The sequence below is a fragment of the Cornus florida genome, unplaced genomic scaffold (genome assembly GCF_030987335.1).
Source record: "Cornus florida cultivar Cherokee Brave unplaced genomic scaffold, ASM3098733v1 CherokeeBrave_3.0.0_Hap2_Chr06, whole genome shotgun sequence".
Lineage (NCBI taxonomy): Eukaryota > Viridiplantae > Streptophyta > Magnoliopsida > Cornales > Cornaceae > Cornus > Cornus florida.
In genome coordinates, this window is record NW_026775576.1 from 88,545,857 (window position 1) to 88,563,781 (window position 17,925).

A 17,925-nucleotide genomic window follows, 5' to 3' on the forward strand; every position below is an offset into this window, starting at 1 on the left:
TGATAATAAAACTGTATTAAAGAATGAGTATTTTTTTTTTAAATAACAAAATTATTTAATAAAAAAGAGTTACTTAAAATACTTGTACCATTCTCAGAATTCCTAATTCTAGTCTCATTCAAATTTTTTGGTGAATTCCAAATTCTAACCTCATTCAAAATTACTGTTGAATTAAATTTAGTAACTATTAAAAATATATTTAATGATTATCAAATACAATTTTTTAAAATAAAAATATTTTTTAAACAATAGAGAAGCAATCAAAATCTCTTAATCCCTTTCTTCCTGTAAGTTATATTATTGGGCCATAGGGCGGATTCAAATGGATTATAATTACTTTAAAAAAATGATAAATAACTTGATTATTATGGATTGAAAAAAAAAAAAAAAGAGTTAATTGTAGCATTACTTCAATTTGGAATATCCCAAAAAGAAAAAGAAAAGGGCTAATAATCATTGCCGATCCTTTTTCTCATCTTTTAAAATTTAAAATTACCATATTTGTATTTCCCTTTTTGTTGGTTAATTAATTAATTTTATATATTACTCAGCCGTGGACTCGAAGAAGCAAGTCGTCTCTCCCCTCCTCCTTTAGTAGAGCTCCAAGGCAAGAATAGTTTTCCTATCTGGACCTTGCTTCTCTAATCGCAATCCATCTGAGTCTCGTTTAATTCCAATGGCGCCCGATCTTGAAGCTAGGGCTAAAGCAGCCTTCATCGACGACCACTTCGAATTGGCCGTTGACCTGTACTCGGAGGCCATTGACATGAACCCTAAAAACGCCGAACTCTTTGCTGACCGCGCTCAGGCCAACATCAAACTCCTGAACTTCACCGGTACATACTCAACTCTCTCTCTCTTTCGCACACATCTTTTACTGTCGTTTGGTTTCCGAGAAAACAAACACGAAAAAGTAAAATAAAATTTTGAGTATTATGTTTCTTGTTGCTTGCTTTATTGTTTTTTAATTGGATCCAACCAACAAAGGTTCGAATTTGATATGCTAGTTTCTTTTACTTCATTCGATTAGGGATATCTCACTCTGTTATTGATGGATGTTCTATTTTCAGTTTTCGGTTCTCTAGGGTTTTGTTCGTTCCGTGTGTTTTTTGTTAGATGTGGCCGGATTTTCTTTTTGGTATTGCTTAGAGCCTGCTTGTATGCACTTCACTAAACATGTATTCTGATTTGAAAAAAGTAGAAGTACAAAAGTGCTAGTACCTGCTAGTTTCTGAAAGTGGGGGAAAAAGCGAAGCATGATACAGGAGGCTGCTGTGTCTACTATACCCTGCTAGTACCTCAAATTGGAAAATCGAAATATAGTAATGGTTAATGACAGTTTTTTGTAACCATAGCAATATAATTGGCCAAAAAGGAGAAAAGAGGAAATAAAAGAGGATTTTTGAAGTCATGATTGTCAGAATTAGGATTTAAAGCCTAAATAAGTGGTTAGAGTAGCTTTCTACTGTCAAAAACGGACTATAACAGTCGAGAGGTCCTCTTGGTCTCTCATCTTTTCTTGCTGAGCCAAATTATTCATGTTATATTTTAGCACTTTCCAATTTGCAATTTTTGTTATATTAACAGTTTCTTGGTTGGTGATTAATCTATTTACATTTTATGAGCAGAGGCTGTAGCTGATGCAACCAGAGCAATTGATTTGGATCCTTCAATGGCCAAGGCATATTTACGCAAAGGGTGGGTATTTCTGTACTAGATCAAGTATTTCTAATATTTGATAGAACTTTGGTGTCAGTATATTGTCCTCCTCACAAGTGCTTGCATGCAATTGCTAGGTTCTTGTTTGAATTTCAAACACATACTTTGTACATCTATGCTAATTATGAATGATGTTTGTTTAATTTCCTGGGGACTTGGATGGAGATCTTTGTAGTGCATATGATACATTGGCTGCATGATGTCGAGGAGTTCAATTAATTTTTCTAGGCATCATAAATTCATTTACTAAGTCTCATGGATGTTTTCTTTTATTGACTCTGATTTGGTTGAACAAAGCTACAGTCTTTTGATTATTTTTTATTACATTTTGTTAGCTGCTAGTGGCATCAAGTTGTTTTGATTAAAATGTGTGGTCATACGTCCTCCTTGTGGGTAGAAATTTACATCTTGCGGATTTCTTTGTTGTTTTCCACTTGTATGCTTTCCTCAAGGGGCTCTCTCTTGGGTTGTTGGTTTTCTAAAAAGTTTGAGAAAATATTGAATTGATGATCTTTCAAATGAAAGCAATGCAATTAGCACTTCCACTGGTGTCAAATAAGGTTTAAAGTTACAAATGACCTATAAAAGAGGGGAAAAAAAAAAAAAAAAAACCTTCGTGTTTATGAGCATAGTTCAGATCTGGTCATTTAGGGCTCTCTAGCCTGTATGCTAACTTGTGCATTCTCTTTTTTCTGTTACGACAATATCATTTCTTGAATCCAGACAGTGCAGTGTTCAGGATTATTTTGTCACTTCTGGTTTGCACTTTATGCCGCATAAATCATGCAAGGTTGTTAAAATCACGGTTCTAGATCGCTAGAATTGCACAATTCTGCTATCCTAGCACCCTAAATTTATCTGAATCACACATAAATCGTGTCTTCAGTAGAATCAGAGTAGAATCGATGGTAAAATTTGTTCATTCATTCTTGCACTACAATGCAGATATTGTTTATAGACAAAAGCAGAGGTGTCTATCACTCAAATTTTATATAAATAATGTTAGTTATTTGTTATTTTATTTTATATATATATATATATATATATATATTTTTTTTGGATTTACTTTTTAACGAACGTTGGTCAATTCCTCTTGGACCTACTACCTAGCATCTATTGCAAGTTAGTACTATCTCTCATGACTCTAACTGAATTGGTGTTGCATAGATTGCATAGTTGTCTTGAGAGCAACATTCTCTTAAATGTATGTATGACTTATCAAAAACAAAATTTCTCTTAGATATATGTATGAATTAATCCCTTTACTATATTTGGAGTGGTAATTTTATACTTTCTTGTTTTTTTTTTTTTGATAAGTAAAATGTATAAAAGGCGTTCAAAAGGGGAACGCGTCCCAAGCTATACAAAAATCTGAAACTATGATCTCAAGGAGCCCAAAAAGTCCACAATATCCTCAATGGAGGAAAAATCTCTCCCCCAACCCCAACAAAAAAGAGTACAAATAACAGAGAATTTCAACACCCCAATGGAGGCCTCCTTCCCATCAAAAAATCTTCTATTATGCTCTTTCCAAATGCTCCACCAAACACAAAAGGGGGTTACCCTCCAGAAGACTCTCGCCTGAGCCCCCACCCATTGGCCCCTCCAAATATCCAGCAAATCCCGAGATGTCCGAGGCATAACCCAATGAATACCAAATAAATAAAAAATGAGACTCCAACAATCATGAGCCACAGGACAATGCAGCAACAGGTGATCCACTGACTCCCCATTCAACTTACAAAGATCACACCGATTAACAATAAAATGTCTTTGTTTCCTCAAGTTATCTAAAGTCAAAATCTTGCTCCAAGCTACAGTCCACACGAAAAAGGCCACCCTAAGAGGCGCCTTAGACAACCACACCGTCTTCCACGGGAAAGAAGCGCCATGAAAACCAGAAAGGCATACAAAAAAAGACCGGACCTGGAACATCCCCTGAGAAGAGTGCACCCAAAACAGGGATTCCACACAAGTGCCCTCCACCTCCTGTCTGTACAAGAGAGCCAACAAGCCAGTGACATCATCCAACTCCCAATCCTGAAAAGATCGCCGGAATCGCACATCCTAAGATAATTGTTTAAGAAGTTAGTTTGACTTATTTTTCTACTAGTTTGGTAGAGTCTTATGATTTTTGATCCGATTCTACGATTTTGATTCTACAGAGCCCCCAACAATCCTACGTAGAATCCTGATCTTGACAACCTTGATTGCATGTGTTTTGCATTAAGATAATGCTTTATGGTGATAAAGTTTTCTCAAAATAATATATGTTGGGTTTTGGTGGTGCTGAAAGTGTTTTCTTGCAGAATAATTATTGATATTTTTGTAAATAGTAACCCCTTTAGGGATTTTGGAAATGAATTGAAAAAAAATTAGTTTTTGCTTAACCCCATATAATCTGAGTCACCTACTAAAAAATGTCATATTTAAGTCAAAGCTCTGTGTTGGTTGTGTGTGATAATGACAGAGTAAGGTATAAATCTTTATTTGGCTACAATAGTTCGAAGTTTCTTGTGAAATCTTCAGGAAACTCAATAGAAAGAAGATGCAAGAAAATGGGCTTTCACGGGGTTTTAATTTTGTAATTTTTTTTGACCTTCACATCATTAGGATTCTGGTTAAATATCACATCATAGAATATTGGATAACCTTCCCCGGTATTCTTCACTCTCATCATGATTTAACGGGGCTCTAGTGTTGGATATTTTTAAAGTAATTAAAAATTTCACTCTCATCCTGATAAACACAGGGTTTAGTGTTAGATATTTTTGTTAAGTAATTAAAGTCCAATATAAGAGACACCAAAAAAGGGGGTGTAGTCGTTTTTCATATGTTGGATACAATAGTGAACATCCTATATACTTTTAGGCAGGCGGTGCTGTTGCCATGTGTTTTTATTAAAATTAATTGAAGTTATGGTCATTGGAATATCTCTCAGTTAAGGCTGTCCTATATGATTTTGCTTTCACTAAACTTAAATTCGATTACTTGGCTTATCTTTAACTTGAGGATAAATTTGTAATGTGCATAAAATGGTACAACAGATTCATTCTTTATTACACAACTGTAAGCCATTCCAGCATTTCATACGACTTACCATGTTTTGAAGTACACCTTCTGGCTATTCATTATGTTCCTTGGTTCTATTGATTATAACTCGTCCCTGGAGCCTGTTCATAAATTTAACTTTCATTTATGGTAGCACTTATGTATTAAAATCAGTTCCCTTGGTGTATTATGCAAGTGTTCTTAGCATATGCTACATGCTGTCTTGGTGATTTCTTTTTTCTGTTAAGAGGCATTTACATATTTGTTGATGCATGCACTATGCAGTATTTAACGGCTAAATGTGTGATATTGGTAATACTATGTTTATTTTTTAGGCTGCATGCTGTCATTCTGCGGCTTAAGCAGCCATCTGACATGTCACTTTTCTCTCCGTGTGTTGTTTGGCATGCCTAAAACCATTACTTCTGATGCATCATCTGTGTATTTATGATCTACTTTTGTTGACTGTTCCTCATGTTTGTACTAGTGCCAAAGTCCCTTTCACATCACATATTGTTCTTTGCTTTGGATCATTATGACTCGCAATTAATATTTTCCTTGTTTCTGCTTACAGCACTGCATGCATCAAGCTTGAGGAATATCAGACTGCTAAGACAGCTTTGGAAACAGGTGCTTCCTTGGCACCTGAGGAACCAAGATTCACTACTTTGATCAAAGAATGTGAAGATCTTATTGCAGGTATATTTTTATCTGCAATTATGGTTCTGATTTGTGGAATTTTACTTAATCCCAAAGTTTGATTAAGGCAAACTCTGTGGACTGATACACATTAATGGCCTGTTTGGTATGCGTTGTGTTTTGTAGTGTTTTGTTTTAGTCTAGAACAGAACAAGTGTTTTGTCATGTTTTGTTTTGAGATGAGAACAAAACATGTTTGGCGACGAAAATTTGCGGTGAGAATTTTGGAACAGAAACATGGTAAAACATGTTTGGTAGCATTTTTTACCTTCTGAAAATATCCCTAAATTTAAAGATATGGGTTTTGATTTTTTGAACAATCTGAAATGATATGCCCATATGGGTTTTTGATATAGGTAATAGGTTTTGAACTTTTGATTATTGCAGACAGATGGATAAACTGAAATATATTTGGGTTTTGAACTTCTGATTCTTGTAGATTTTGTAGTTTGCAGTTGCACAGAGAGAGAGAGAGAGAGAGAGGGCAACTTCAGAGTTGAGAACGAGAGTAGAGCTTGATTATAAAAAGATCATAAAAAATTTCACCAAATACGATTTAGTTTGCAAAACAAGAATTACAGAGCTTGATTAGTTGATTTAGAAAAAAAATTAAAACAAAACCCACACACAAGTTAGCAGTTGCAGAGAGAGAGGGGGGCAAGCTTGAGGGTTGAGAGACAGCGGCTGAAGCTTGCGAACTGCGAACCAGAACTGGAACAGCGGGCGATGGAAACTGAAGATATGGGTTTTGATTTTTTGAACAATCTGAAATGATATGCCGATAATATAGGTAATAGGTTTTGAACTTTTGATTCTTGCAGACAGATAAACTGAAATATATGGGTTTTGAATTTCTGATTCTTGTAGATTTTGTAGTTTGCAGTTGCAGAGAGAGAGAGAGAGAGGGCAAGTTCAGAGTTTTTTTTCGGAAATTAGGGCAAGTTCAGAGTTGAGAACGACAATAGAGATGGAGGCGATTGGGAGGCTGAAATGATTTGCCCTTAAATTTTTTTATTTTTGTCCCGCTACAGTGTAAAATATGTTGCCCCCGCTACAGTGCAAACTGGGCCGGTCAATTTGTGGAACAAGCCAGAACACCATTTTGTTGTTCCAACTTTTGGCCCATATTTTGAAGTGTTCTGACACTGTTGAAAGCAACACAGGCCTGTGCCAAATATGTTTTGGGCCTCAATAGTGCTATGTAGCTGCCTGGAACACTACAACACACAACAGAACACCAACCAAACAGGCCCTTAGGGATGAATATTTATCCGAGGATTTTGCAATGTCTTCTTCTCTTCTACTTTTCTTCCTCCTCGTCACTCTCCTCCACTTATTGTTATTATTATTGATTGTTGTTGTTATTGTTATTAATATTTTTATTATTTTTTAATAAGCATTGTTGTTGTTATTATTGTTATTATTATTGATGGATTTTCATGCTCAGAGGAAAATGGTGAGCAACCAAAGCAGCCTTTTGATAAAACAACAGCTAGTGTTGCAATTCCTCCTGATTCTCAATTGTCGGATAAAACTGATGGAGCTGCAAAAGATGACCAGCCAGTTTCTAACTCTTCCAATCAGGTTACAATGATCTCATCAACCAAACCAAAATACAGGTAGTGTTTACATTCTGTGTTAGTTTGTACCTGATTCTTGCAAGTTCTGTAGTTCTCTACATGAGAAATTGGTTTATTTTGTTGCATGCATGCATATTTAAGTTTCCTAGTATGCTGAAGAGCCTTGGTATTTTGGTACTTCTTCAATCCCAAATTATATGTCCATTTTTTCTATTCTGGATGTCCCACAAAAAATGTCCACTTTGAATAATTGGCTCAAAGGAGGGTTGATATCTTAGTTGTCCTACTTTTTCACTTTAGTATTAATACATTTAATGTTTGTAGTCTTAGAAGTTTAAATTTTTATGAGATATAAATCTAATATGAGGCGGGAGTATCAGTGATTCAACAACATTATTTGCATTACAAAATGACGTGTTAACAACTGTTGGTTATACTGGTCATCTGTTTAACAATTTTTCTGCAGGCATGAATATTACCAGAAACCAAGTGAATTGGTTGTGACTATATTTGCAAAGGGCATACCAGCTAGCTGTGTTACAGTTGACTTTGGTGAACAAATTGTATGTTCAGATCATTCAGTGCTTTACATCTTTATACTTTTTGCATATTTATGACTCTTGGTTATTCAAAATTTTGGGGGTAAAGTTTGGCTGATATACATATATTTTTCTCTCACTTCACAGCTCAGTGTTACGATTGATGCTCCTGGGGAGGATTCCTACACCTTCCAACCTCGGTTATTTGGAAAGGTAAGATATTAAACTTCATGTTGTCATCAACTTCTTCTTGTAGGAATGCTTCGTGGTCATTTTATATATTATTGAATTGGTTACATCTTGAATGCTGAGATGGTTGTAATAATTGAAAACTAGTATATTTATTTTTATTTTTTATTTTTTATTTTTTATTAAAAAAAACTAGGAACATGAGGTAAATATGTATGGCAAGTAAATTTATGTGATACAATTGCAGTTAGAAAATGAAGTAAATCATTTTCTGCATAGTTCATGATGATGTAATCATTGAATTAAATTTTTTACCAAGTATTGGTTTGCTTATGGTTCATGCATGAGTAGCAGGTTTTGTTACAGGTTTTACTCTGGATGCCAACTTATATTTTTGTTATTCTGTTGCATGAGAAACAGATAAAACCTGCTGAGTGCAAGTACGTTGTTCTGTCTACAAAGATTGAAATCCGCCTTGCAAAAGCTGAAGATATACAATGGACATCTCTTGAGTTCAGCACGGATATGATAGTTCCACGGAGGATAAATGTGTCATCAGGTTGGTTAAAATGTTTGTACAATGAGGTGATTAGCAAAACAAAATAAAAAATGTAGATAGTTTTCATGGATCCAATAAGTGATGCAACCAGATTGGTCCTTGACATGAAAAACTTCGTATGAATATTTGAAGAACTGAAAGATAAGATTGCTTGCTAACAAGAAATATACAACTTTGCTACAATACTCATATGTGAAAATCTATTTTGAAGGAGACGTGATCAGTGCTTCACACTTAAGTGAAAAGTACAAGTTTCCAAACTAGCCCCTAAATGCTAGTTTACTTCACACTCGAGTGATCAATGCTTCACACTCACGTGTCAACTTCTTTTGTTTTCATGAAAAAAGTAATTGTTCATTTGAAATTCTTTGAAGTTTGCCTCTTCTTGCCTGCTTTGATTTTTATACTGGAGCTTTAAGTTCATTCGTTAATTCTGTGAAGACCTAAATGCTAGTTAGACTTGGTTTATTATGCTCATTGTATACACTTGTAATTTGCTGGAAAACCCTTCTGATATTTTCAATTTTTTACCATCATATAAATTGTACGAGTATGGCTATGGTTGGTTTGTCAAGACAGGATGAAATGCTTGGTCCTGCATTTGGTTGCTTGATGACCAAAGTTGCAAAATGCCTGTCTTATTTATGTGTTATCAATTAGTTCTTCTCATGTGATGAGCTTTCTCTGCATTTTATAGTTTCTACCCAAAGACCCACTTACCCGTCCTCAAAACCAAAGAGAGGAGTAGATTGGGATAAACTTGAAGCTCAAGTGAAAAAAGAGGTATGCCTGAAACATAGTATAGCTTTATCTTAGTATTTGTAAATGTCTGTCTGAGTTCTTATCCAACAAAACCGAGAATGTACAAGTTCAGTTTGGGCATGATGGGGTTTTGTTTGCATTTTCAGGAGAAAGAAGAAAAGTTAGATGGAGATGCAGCTTTGAACAAATTTTTCCGGGACATCTACCAGGATGCTGATGAGGACACAAGACGAGCCATGAGAAAATCTTTTGTAAGACTGATATTGGCTTTATATTTGATACATTTATTGGTTTTCTTTTCCACTGGTTTATCTTACTTGTGTTATTGAAGAGTGTACTTTTTGTTTTCTAACTTGTGTTGAGCATTACTGTTTCACAAATCTCCATCCCAAGTAGTAATGTTATTTATTTTGTGGGTACTACTACAGATCGAGTCAAATGGAACGGTGCTGTCAACTAACTGGAAAGAAGTGGGTTCAAAGAAGGTTGAAGGAAGCCCTCCGGATGGTATGGAGCTGAAGAAATATGAATACTGAGTTGTTGGTCCAGTTGGATTTTATATTTTTTTGGGTGTGAAAAATCTCTCTTTTGGCATACTTACCATAACATGTTGCTTGGTTATGTTTGGATTTGTTCATAATATTATTGGAATCCAAATGCACTCTACTTGGTATATAATATAATTTTATATGCTGAGAAGGTATTTGTGTGCTTAAGACAGCCTTAAACTCTACTTGATTATGTCATTGAAGGTTAAGGGGAATGTTTGTGGTTGTTTCTTTAGTGCAACGTATAATATTATAACTTCTGTTTTTTTTTTTTTTTTTTTTTTTTTTTTTTCCCCTGTTGTTTAACGTACTTCATTAATGTACTTCATTCATGTGCTATTTGTTGTTGTTCTATTTTGTATTTCTTTATTCTACATGACAATGGAAGAATTGAACCTCTAATCACACTCCTCCCCTTCCCTATGCCGCCGCCGTTGCCGTCGACTGAATACCTAAAAATGGTGGTGATGGTCTGACCCGAAACCTTGTTCCTCAGGCTCGTCGAACTTGTATTTCAACATAGAAGGATTGATGGTCTTTGCTACCACAATATAATAAGAGGCTGGCAGTGGTCGAGTGTAAGAAGAAAAGATGAAATTAGGTTTATTTGCCTCTTTTCATGGAAGGAAGAATTCACTCTTTTTTATCTTGTTGACAGAGATTTCATGATTACTAGTGAATAATATAGGTAAAAGAAAGAAACTAGTCTTGATGCACGGGGTAATTAGTTTTTGTCTAATAAATGCATTCCCTCCAATCTTAAGAGGAGTTGGTGTCTAATAAATGCATTCCCGTGTTCGAGTGGAGAAGAAACAGTAGAACCATGTTGGGCATGAGGGGAACTTGGTAACGAACCAAACTAGGCACAATGAATCCCATGATAGCTAACATCATTTGGAATAACCAAGCAATAAATCCATAGAGCCTCTGCAACACCATTATTTCAAATTTTTAACACAATTTTTTTTAGATCGAAATAAATACAATAATTGTATTGAAGCACGATTTAATGTGCTTTGTCTGTCTTATATTTTTTGTAATACTGTTTATCCTGACTTTTTGGAATGAGATTGGATTGAATGGTTGTTAAAGGAATGAGAGAGAGAGAGAATCATGATAACAAGATTCGCTCCCCTAAGTTTTGGCCAAGTCTTTTTCATATTAAACTTTTTAAAAATATCTGGGATAACCTAAGGAGCAGCCTAGTAGTATAAAACGTTCAGAAGAGAATTTGAACTCATCTTGTCACTGTCTTATATTTTTTGTAATACTATTTATCACTGAGGAATGCTGAAGGGTTGTGTTTGACTTTTTGGAATGGGATTGAATGGTTGTTAAAGCATTGACAGAGAGATAGAATCGTAATAAATATTAGGGTAATTTACCCAAATCTTATTGGCAAATTATCACTCCCCTCAGTTTGACCAAGTCTTTTTCATATTAAACTTTTTAAAAATAACCGGTCTGAATAAAAATCATTAGACTTAGAGTGGTTAATAATGTGTCAGAAAATCAGTATCAATCAATATTATAAGTATTTTAAGTATAAAGTAGTGATATTTATATGAACACTTGTAGTAAATTATTTAATTAAATAATTTTTAATTAATTATATATATTAAATACAATTAAATAAAGAGTTTTATTTTTTTATTTGTTGATAATTAATAAATTAAAAGAGTAAATCTAATAATTTACTATAATTATTCAGAGCACAAAATAATTTTCCTTTAAGCTCTACTTCTAAAATACTAATTGATACGGTTTCCTAACATAATCATAGCAAACCCCAGGAGTCTTGCTCCACAAATCCTTTACGCTTCCCCAAGAGATGACTTTTTGCTACCGTTTCAAGGAGTACCCGTAAATAATAATTGATTGCAAATTGTCTTATACTATCAAATACTTGGTACTATTAGTTTGGTGTTGGAATAGGAGATTTGTCACATATTATATCCGAATGAAAGAGTGATTGTGTATAATTGGGTGTGTATGCATCATTACTCAATATTTTTAAGTTTTTGAACAAATAGATAAGCGATCACCTGTTACATTAGGGAATATACATACATACACACATACATAGATATATATACACGGTATAACAGTAATGACGGTTACTTAGCCTTCTAAATTGACTGAAGTTCTGGATTGGGTTGCTAGAATTTGGGGTTAAATGCACTCATTTTTCCTCATGTTTGCCCTAATTATACATGGTGAAACTTTTTAAAAATCTTGCAGAAGGTGTTGTAGTCGCTAGTGTGCTGAAGAAGTGGATAGTTTGTGTGAGATCTTAATTTTGTAATTAGAAAATTTTGGTGTCAAAATGTGTCCAATCGAATTGTAATTTTTGTTCGATCCATCGTGTCTCGATAATGGAACCGGAATAAAAGTGCAAGTAATATACCTTCGATTTTGATTTGGGTAATAATATCACGATAGAAAAAGGTATGTAGTTGAGAACGCGTTATTTTTATTGTTTCACGATTTTAAAACTGCACTATCACATCGGAACCGGTCGTGTGTTACGCAATCGGTTGCGATTTTTGTTACCCAATCTCATTTTTGAACAAAACTATTCTGGCGTAACAGAATTGGTCATGTGTCGCTGAACCGGTTACGCTGTTAGATTACAAAATCGTTTTCTTTTTTTATTACAAAAACTCATTGGCCAAGCAGAATTGGTCTCGTCCCATGCAACCGGTTGCGCTTTTACAGACCAATAAGAAATTTGAATCCTAATGTTTTGGGTTTACTTTTTGATCAGTTTTTAGGGAGATGTCTATACACAAATTTGTCTTGATTTCCAAGTATTTTTGGGTTTCTCTAAAACTTATAAAAACTCTTTTCTCTCCAAAAATTTTAGGGCTTGAAAATTTATTTATTTTAATTGAGAGAATTGTTTGAGAGATATTTTTACTTAGAAAATCAATCCAATTTTTCTAATTATATTTTTTAGGGCACACACATAAATACAAGAGTGATTTAGGGTGATGCTCAGTATCTGATCGGATTTCAAGCTTATTAAAGATTCAGTTTATTTCGTTTAGAAAAGTAGGGTTTCTATTTGTCTTCATCAAATTTTGATTTAAAGAAAAAGAGGGAGCAATCACACTTTGAAGGGATTAAGACATAATTTGTGGAGTGTTGGTTGATATACGAGCGATCCTTCAAACATAGTTGATCGTTTTGCTCGAGGCTGCGAAAGTCTCTGTGGTTTTCATTCTGGTTGGTCAATTTTTTCCAACTAGGGTTTCCACGCACAAAAAGCGGTGTCATCTCCGAAACTTTATTTACTTTACTTGCACTTTATTTTTGCTTCTGTGGGTTTGATTTTAGTTTTATTTCGGTAAAATTAAAATAAGTAAAAATTAGATAAATGAGCTAGTAAACCTTGTTCACTTCTCTAGGTAATTTTTTTCATCAAACTTCCACATCCATTCCGCATAGTGCAACTCACAGTTATGCTATTTGAAAGGTTAGCTGTAACAACCCGAACCCGAGGGTCCGAATTGCTAACCGGGTCCTTACCCGAACCCGATGTCAACTAAGAACACTACCGCCCTTTCTAATATCAATACATAATATACGTGTCATCCCAGGCTTTATAATTAATAATAATAATAATATGATACTAATAATAATAATAAAATGAGATCATGGTTACAAAATATGTCAAACAGTTCACTAACCCATCAAAACTTAGGGAGGAACGTCGTTCGTTACCTCCTTCTCGTGACCTGAAAAATGTTAAAATGATGGAGTGAGCATAAACTCAGTAGGAAGTGTCTAAGACATACCTCTTATGATCCCGTGAATCCACATATAGAATAGAAAACAAGAGAACAGGATTATACTATACCGGGGATGTAAACCATAACCACAACATCCATTATAAACACAAATGTCATCCAAGTCGCAAATACACCATGTATGCCAATGAAGTACAATGCCATGCTCATGTCGCTCCCCATTTCTGAAACATTTCCGTTTCAACTTTCAAACCGTTAGTGTAATCTGACCCAAGGCACCTCCATGGCATCACGAGAGGAGGATTGACTAACTATCCACGACCACAAGGCACCTCCAAGGCGTCGTATCCGGCCTAGCTAGCTCAACCATACTCCCCTCTAGACTACACTAATACCACAGACCATTAGGCGCCTCCTAGGCGTCCGATTTTCGCAAATACTTTTCAAAACATTTTCCCAAAATCATTTCATTTGCTTTCAAAACATTTTCCCCATTTTCCTTTCCCATTGGATGCATGAATGTTTCATGCTCCTAATCGTGAATTCAACCATAGAATTTCACACATGCTTTGCAAATTAAATCTCTCAAAATAGGTAATTCATGTTTCCCTTCAACATTATTTTAGCATACCGAGCATACAAAACATAATTCATTTCACATAAGCATGCTATTACACAATTCTATAGAAGTCATGTGTTCACAATATAGTAAGCTTTGTAGGAAATTTCTAATAATAACTAACATGTCTCTATATTGAAAATTTAGCAATTCCAACACAATAGGTATAGAAATTCACTACTTAAACATGCTTTCTCATACAACATCAATTAATTCACATAAATTACATGCTTTAATTCAAAAGAAAATTTTTAGAAATATATCTCATGCTTTCTAATCACAAAATTCATCACTTATAACACTATAGGTATGAAAACATCATCATTTAAACATATTTCTTCATCACATATCAACTTAGCATGTAAATACGTCTCATATACAACACAAAGCAAAGTTTGTATGAAATATACACAATTTAATCATGTAATAATACAAATTATAAGGAATTGACTCACAAAATCTAAGAGGTTATGGATTAGAAACCCCTACCTCAAGAATTGCAAAAAACCCCAATTGTGTGCCCTAGATTTTGAAATTCCAAAGTGTACCAAATGAAGAATTGCTCCGATCAAATCGTAGATCTCGACGTGCTCTTCGTTTTGCCGCAAACGGCTCCTAAAAATACTAAAAATTGAGGGAGAAATCTAGGATTGAATCTTGTAAAAAAAAAAGAAAAAAAAGAAGAGTAAGAGGGGAAGGCAATGAGTTACGGGAGAGAGAGAATGGTGAGACCCAAATTTGGCCTCCTTGCCACTTATATGTAAAGTGGTGGGTCCCACCACTTTTTACTTAAAACTTTTCTTTTCCATCACACACAAATACACATGCACATAAATTACAAACATTACATTAGCAGTGAATTATATCTGCAGTAGGGGGTGAGACTTGGGCAAGTTTGGCGGACCAAGGGATTAGCCCACGCCAAGGTTCTAACACTTTAGCCTGCGCCATGCTGAAGTCTCGAGAAACCCATTGCATCCTAGTATTTCATGAGTTACTTTAGCCGGGTTTCTTGGTTCATCTCAAATTTTAATAACTTACTAACAAAAAGACAATAAAAGAAAAGAAAATATTATGTTTATGTTCACCTGCCTAAACCATTCAAAGGTATGACAAAAATCAATCAAATTATGTGTAATATAATCTTATAGCAATAATATGATCTCATATGATGAATCATGATTGATAATTCTATGAATAATCTAATTTTTAAATATAAAAGTTAGAAACTAATTTTGGGTTCTTTTGATTTTTTCAGAATCCTCGAGTTACTAGGGCATTTGTCCAAATTCCATCCAAAATAAATTCTGGGTTCTAATAAAAGTTTAAATCTAATTCTGTCCCATGGTCTCAAGTATCTTACTCACTCAGGTAAAATTTTTGGAAGGGAATCGTGTTGCTCGGGTTAGTCCCACCAACTACCCAAGTCCTACCCCTAATCTATAGTGAATTATATCTACCTCATGGCAGCTATAGTTCCTTAATTGAGTCCCAGGACTTGAGTATCTATTGCGTTTGGATTTCCTTTGTGAGAGAAAAGAAAAGAAAGAATATCATTGGATATAAGAGAGAAGAAAAAAAAAATTGATAATAATAACTTTTATTTATGTTTGTATAAATTAGGAAAGAAGAGAAATGAAATGATAATATTCTTGTTTGGAAAAGATAGATTGGAAAAGATAGAGGAGAAAGAAAGAAAAAAAAAAAAAAAAAGAATATATAAGAATTAAAGTACTATCATAAATTTTTTATAAAATATTATACTATGAGAGTCAAATGTTATACGAGTGTATTTTCGTGATTATGAAAATACTATTCACTATCCTTTCTTTTCAAATCTTCTCATTTTTTGGAGGGTTGCACATGAAGGATTTGGAGGGATCGGGTATCACTTAAAATCTTTTCCACTCATTTCTTTTCTTTCCACTAAAAGTTATCCAAGTACAATTTTCACTATTTTTTCTTTTCAATCCAAACAAACCTTAATTAGTTGTTTGTTGTGCTGGTTGGTTTGATTAGCTGGTTTAGTTTGGTTTCTGTTCTTTTCACTTGTTATACTCTTCTTAGCTTCTTGTTTGGTGTGCATTTTCTCATTTACCTGTAACATTATCTTGCTTATCAATATATATATATATATACACACACACACACACACCGCATAATCCTTTCTCCTTTCTGTTCCTGGCCTCCATCAAGCGCATATAACCATGAAGGATGCCATAGTTCTATTTCCTTCTCCGGCAATGGGACACCTGATCTCCATGGTGGAGCTAGGAAAGCTTATACTCCGCAACGACCCTTCCTTCTCCATCAAAATCCTCATCACCCACCCACCTTACAACACTGGCTCCACCACTCCTTACATCAACCGCATATCCGCCACCACTCCCATCACCTTCCACCACCTCCCCGCCGTCTCTCTCCCTCTCCAAACCTCCTCTCCTAACCACGAAACTCTGGCTTTCGATTTCCTCGCCCTCAACAACCCTAATGTCCACCAAGCCCTCCTCTCCATTTCCCAGACTCACACTGTCCATGCCCTTATCATAGACATGTTTTGTACCCCAGCTATGTCTGTTGCAGCAGAACTCAATATCCCAGCTTACTATTTCTACACTTCTGGTGCCTGTTGGCTTGCTGCCAACCTTTATATGCGCACAATCCATCAAAACACAACCAAGAGTTTCAAAGATCTCAAAAACACTTATCTTGACATCCCAGGTGTGCCGCCATTGCTAGCCACTGACATGGCAAAGCCGGTACTCGATCGAGCTGACAAGTCCTATGAAGGCTTCATGAATACAGCTATCCACTTGCCAAAATCAGCTGGAATCATTATTAACACATTTGAATCACTTGAGCCAAGAGTTCTCCAAGCAATATCACAAGGCCTTTGTGTTCCTGATGACCTTATACCACCAATTTATTGCATTGGACCCTTGATTGCAACCCATGATGATAAACCTGGTGGGGATGGTGGCAGACAAGAGTGTTTGATTTGGCTCGACTCACAACCGAGTCGAAGCGTCGTGTTTCTCTGTTTTGGTAGCTTGGGTTTGTTTTCAGAAGAGCAGCTGAAGGAGATTGCAATTGGGTTGGAGAGGAGTGGACATAGGTTTTTGTGGGTGGTGCGCAGTCCACCTTCGGAGGACCACAGCAGGCGTTTCTTGGCACCGCCCGAGCCGGATTTGGACTCCTTACTTCCTAATGGCTTCTTGGAGAGGACGAGAGAGAGGGGACTAGTAGTGAAGCAATGGGCTCCCCAGGTGGATGTGCTGAGTCATGACTCGGTGGGCGGGTTCGTGACTCACTGCGGGTGGAACTCGGTGTTGGAAGCTGTGCGCGCGGGACAACCGATGTTGGCGTGGCCGCTTTATGCGGAGCAGAGGATGAACAGGGTGGTGTTGGTGGAGGAAATGAAGCTGGCCTTGCCGATGACTGAGTCGAAGGAGGACGGGTTTGTGAGTGCGGCCGAGGTGGAAAAGCGAGTCAGGGAGTTGATGGACTCGGAGGAGGGGAAGTTAATAAGGGACCAAACTGAGGCAAAGAGAGAGGAGGCAAGGGCTGCAATGAGTGAAGGCGGATCCTCACGTGTTGCATTGGCTGAGTTGGTTCGGAATTGGAAGCGGCATGAGTTGAGTCACACCTAGTCTTCACTCACTTTGGTCGACCCATTAGAACTATATACAATAAACAATTTTGTGCTCCAAATTAAAACCTTCCTTTTGTCTAATGTTTGTTAATTTGTAGTTCACTTGACTGCTGATTCAATAAAGTCCTCTCACATTGGAAGTACTATCTTGGTGTCTTGAGTATCATTCTCATCAGATAGCATATTATAAGGCAAGAGAATGTTATATACAGATTATTTGGTTTTTATTAAGTCACACAATGTGTTGTTCCGTCGC

The 17,925-nt window shown here is 35.7% G+C and overlaps 2 protein-coding genes across 2 annotated transcripts; both read left to right on the forward strand.

Moving 5' to 3' along the window:
- Positions 1-561: 561 nt before the first annotated feature.
- LOC132312680 (protein SGT1 homolog) lies at positions 562-9,881 on the forward strand. The gene is made up of 10 exons (XM_059811146.1): positions 562-836; positions 1,629-1,698; positions 5,345-5,469; positions 6,917-7,088; positions 7,516-7,612; positions 7,736-7,801; positions 8,198-8,336; positions 9,034-9,119; positions 9,245-9,349; positions 9,527-9,881. Exons 1-10 carry the CDS (start codon positions 677-679, stop codon positions 9,632-9,634), a joined length of 1,128 nt encoding a protein of 375 aa, XP_059667129.1. The 5' UTR covers positions 562-676; the 3' UTR covers positions 9,635-9,881.
- Positions 9,882-16,145: 6,264 nt separating this feature from the next.
- LOC132312681 (UDP-glycosyltransferase 88A1-like) lies at positions 16,146-17,812 on the forward strand. Its single transcript, XM_059811147.1, has one exon. The coding sequence runs from the start codon at positions 16,225-16,227 to the stop codon at positions 17,665-17,667; it is 1,443 nt and encodes a 480-aa protein (XP_059667130.1). The 5' UTR covers positions 16,146-16,224; the 3' UTR covers positions 17,668-17,812.
- Positions 17,813-17,925: the final 113 nt, after the last annotated feature.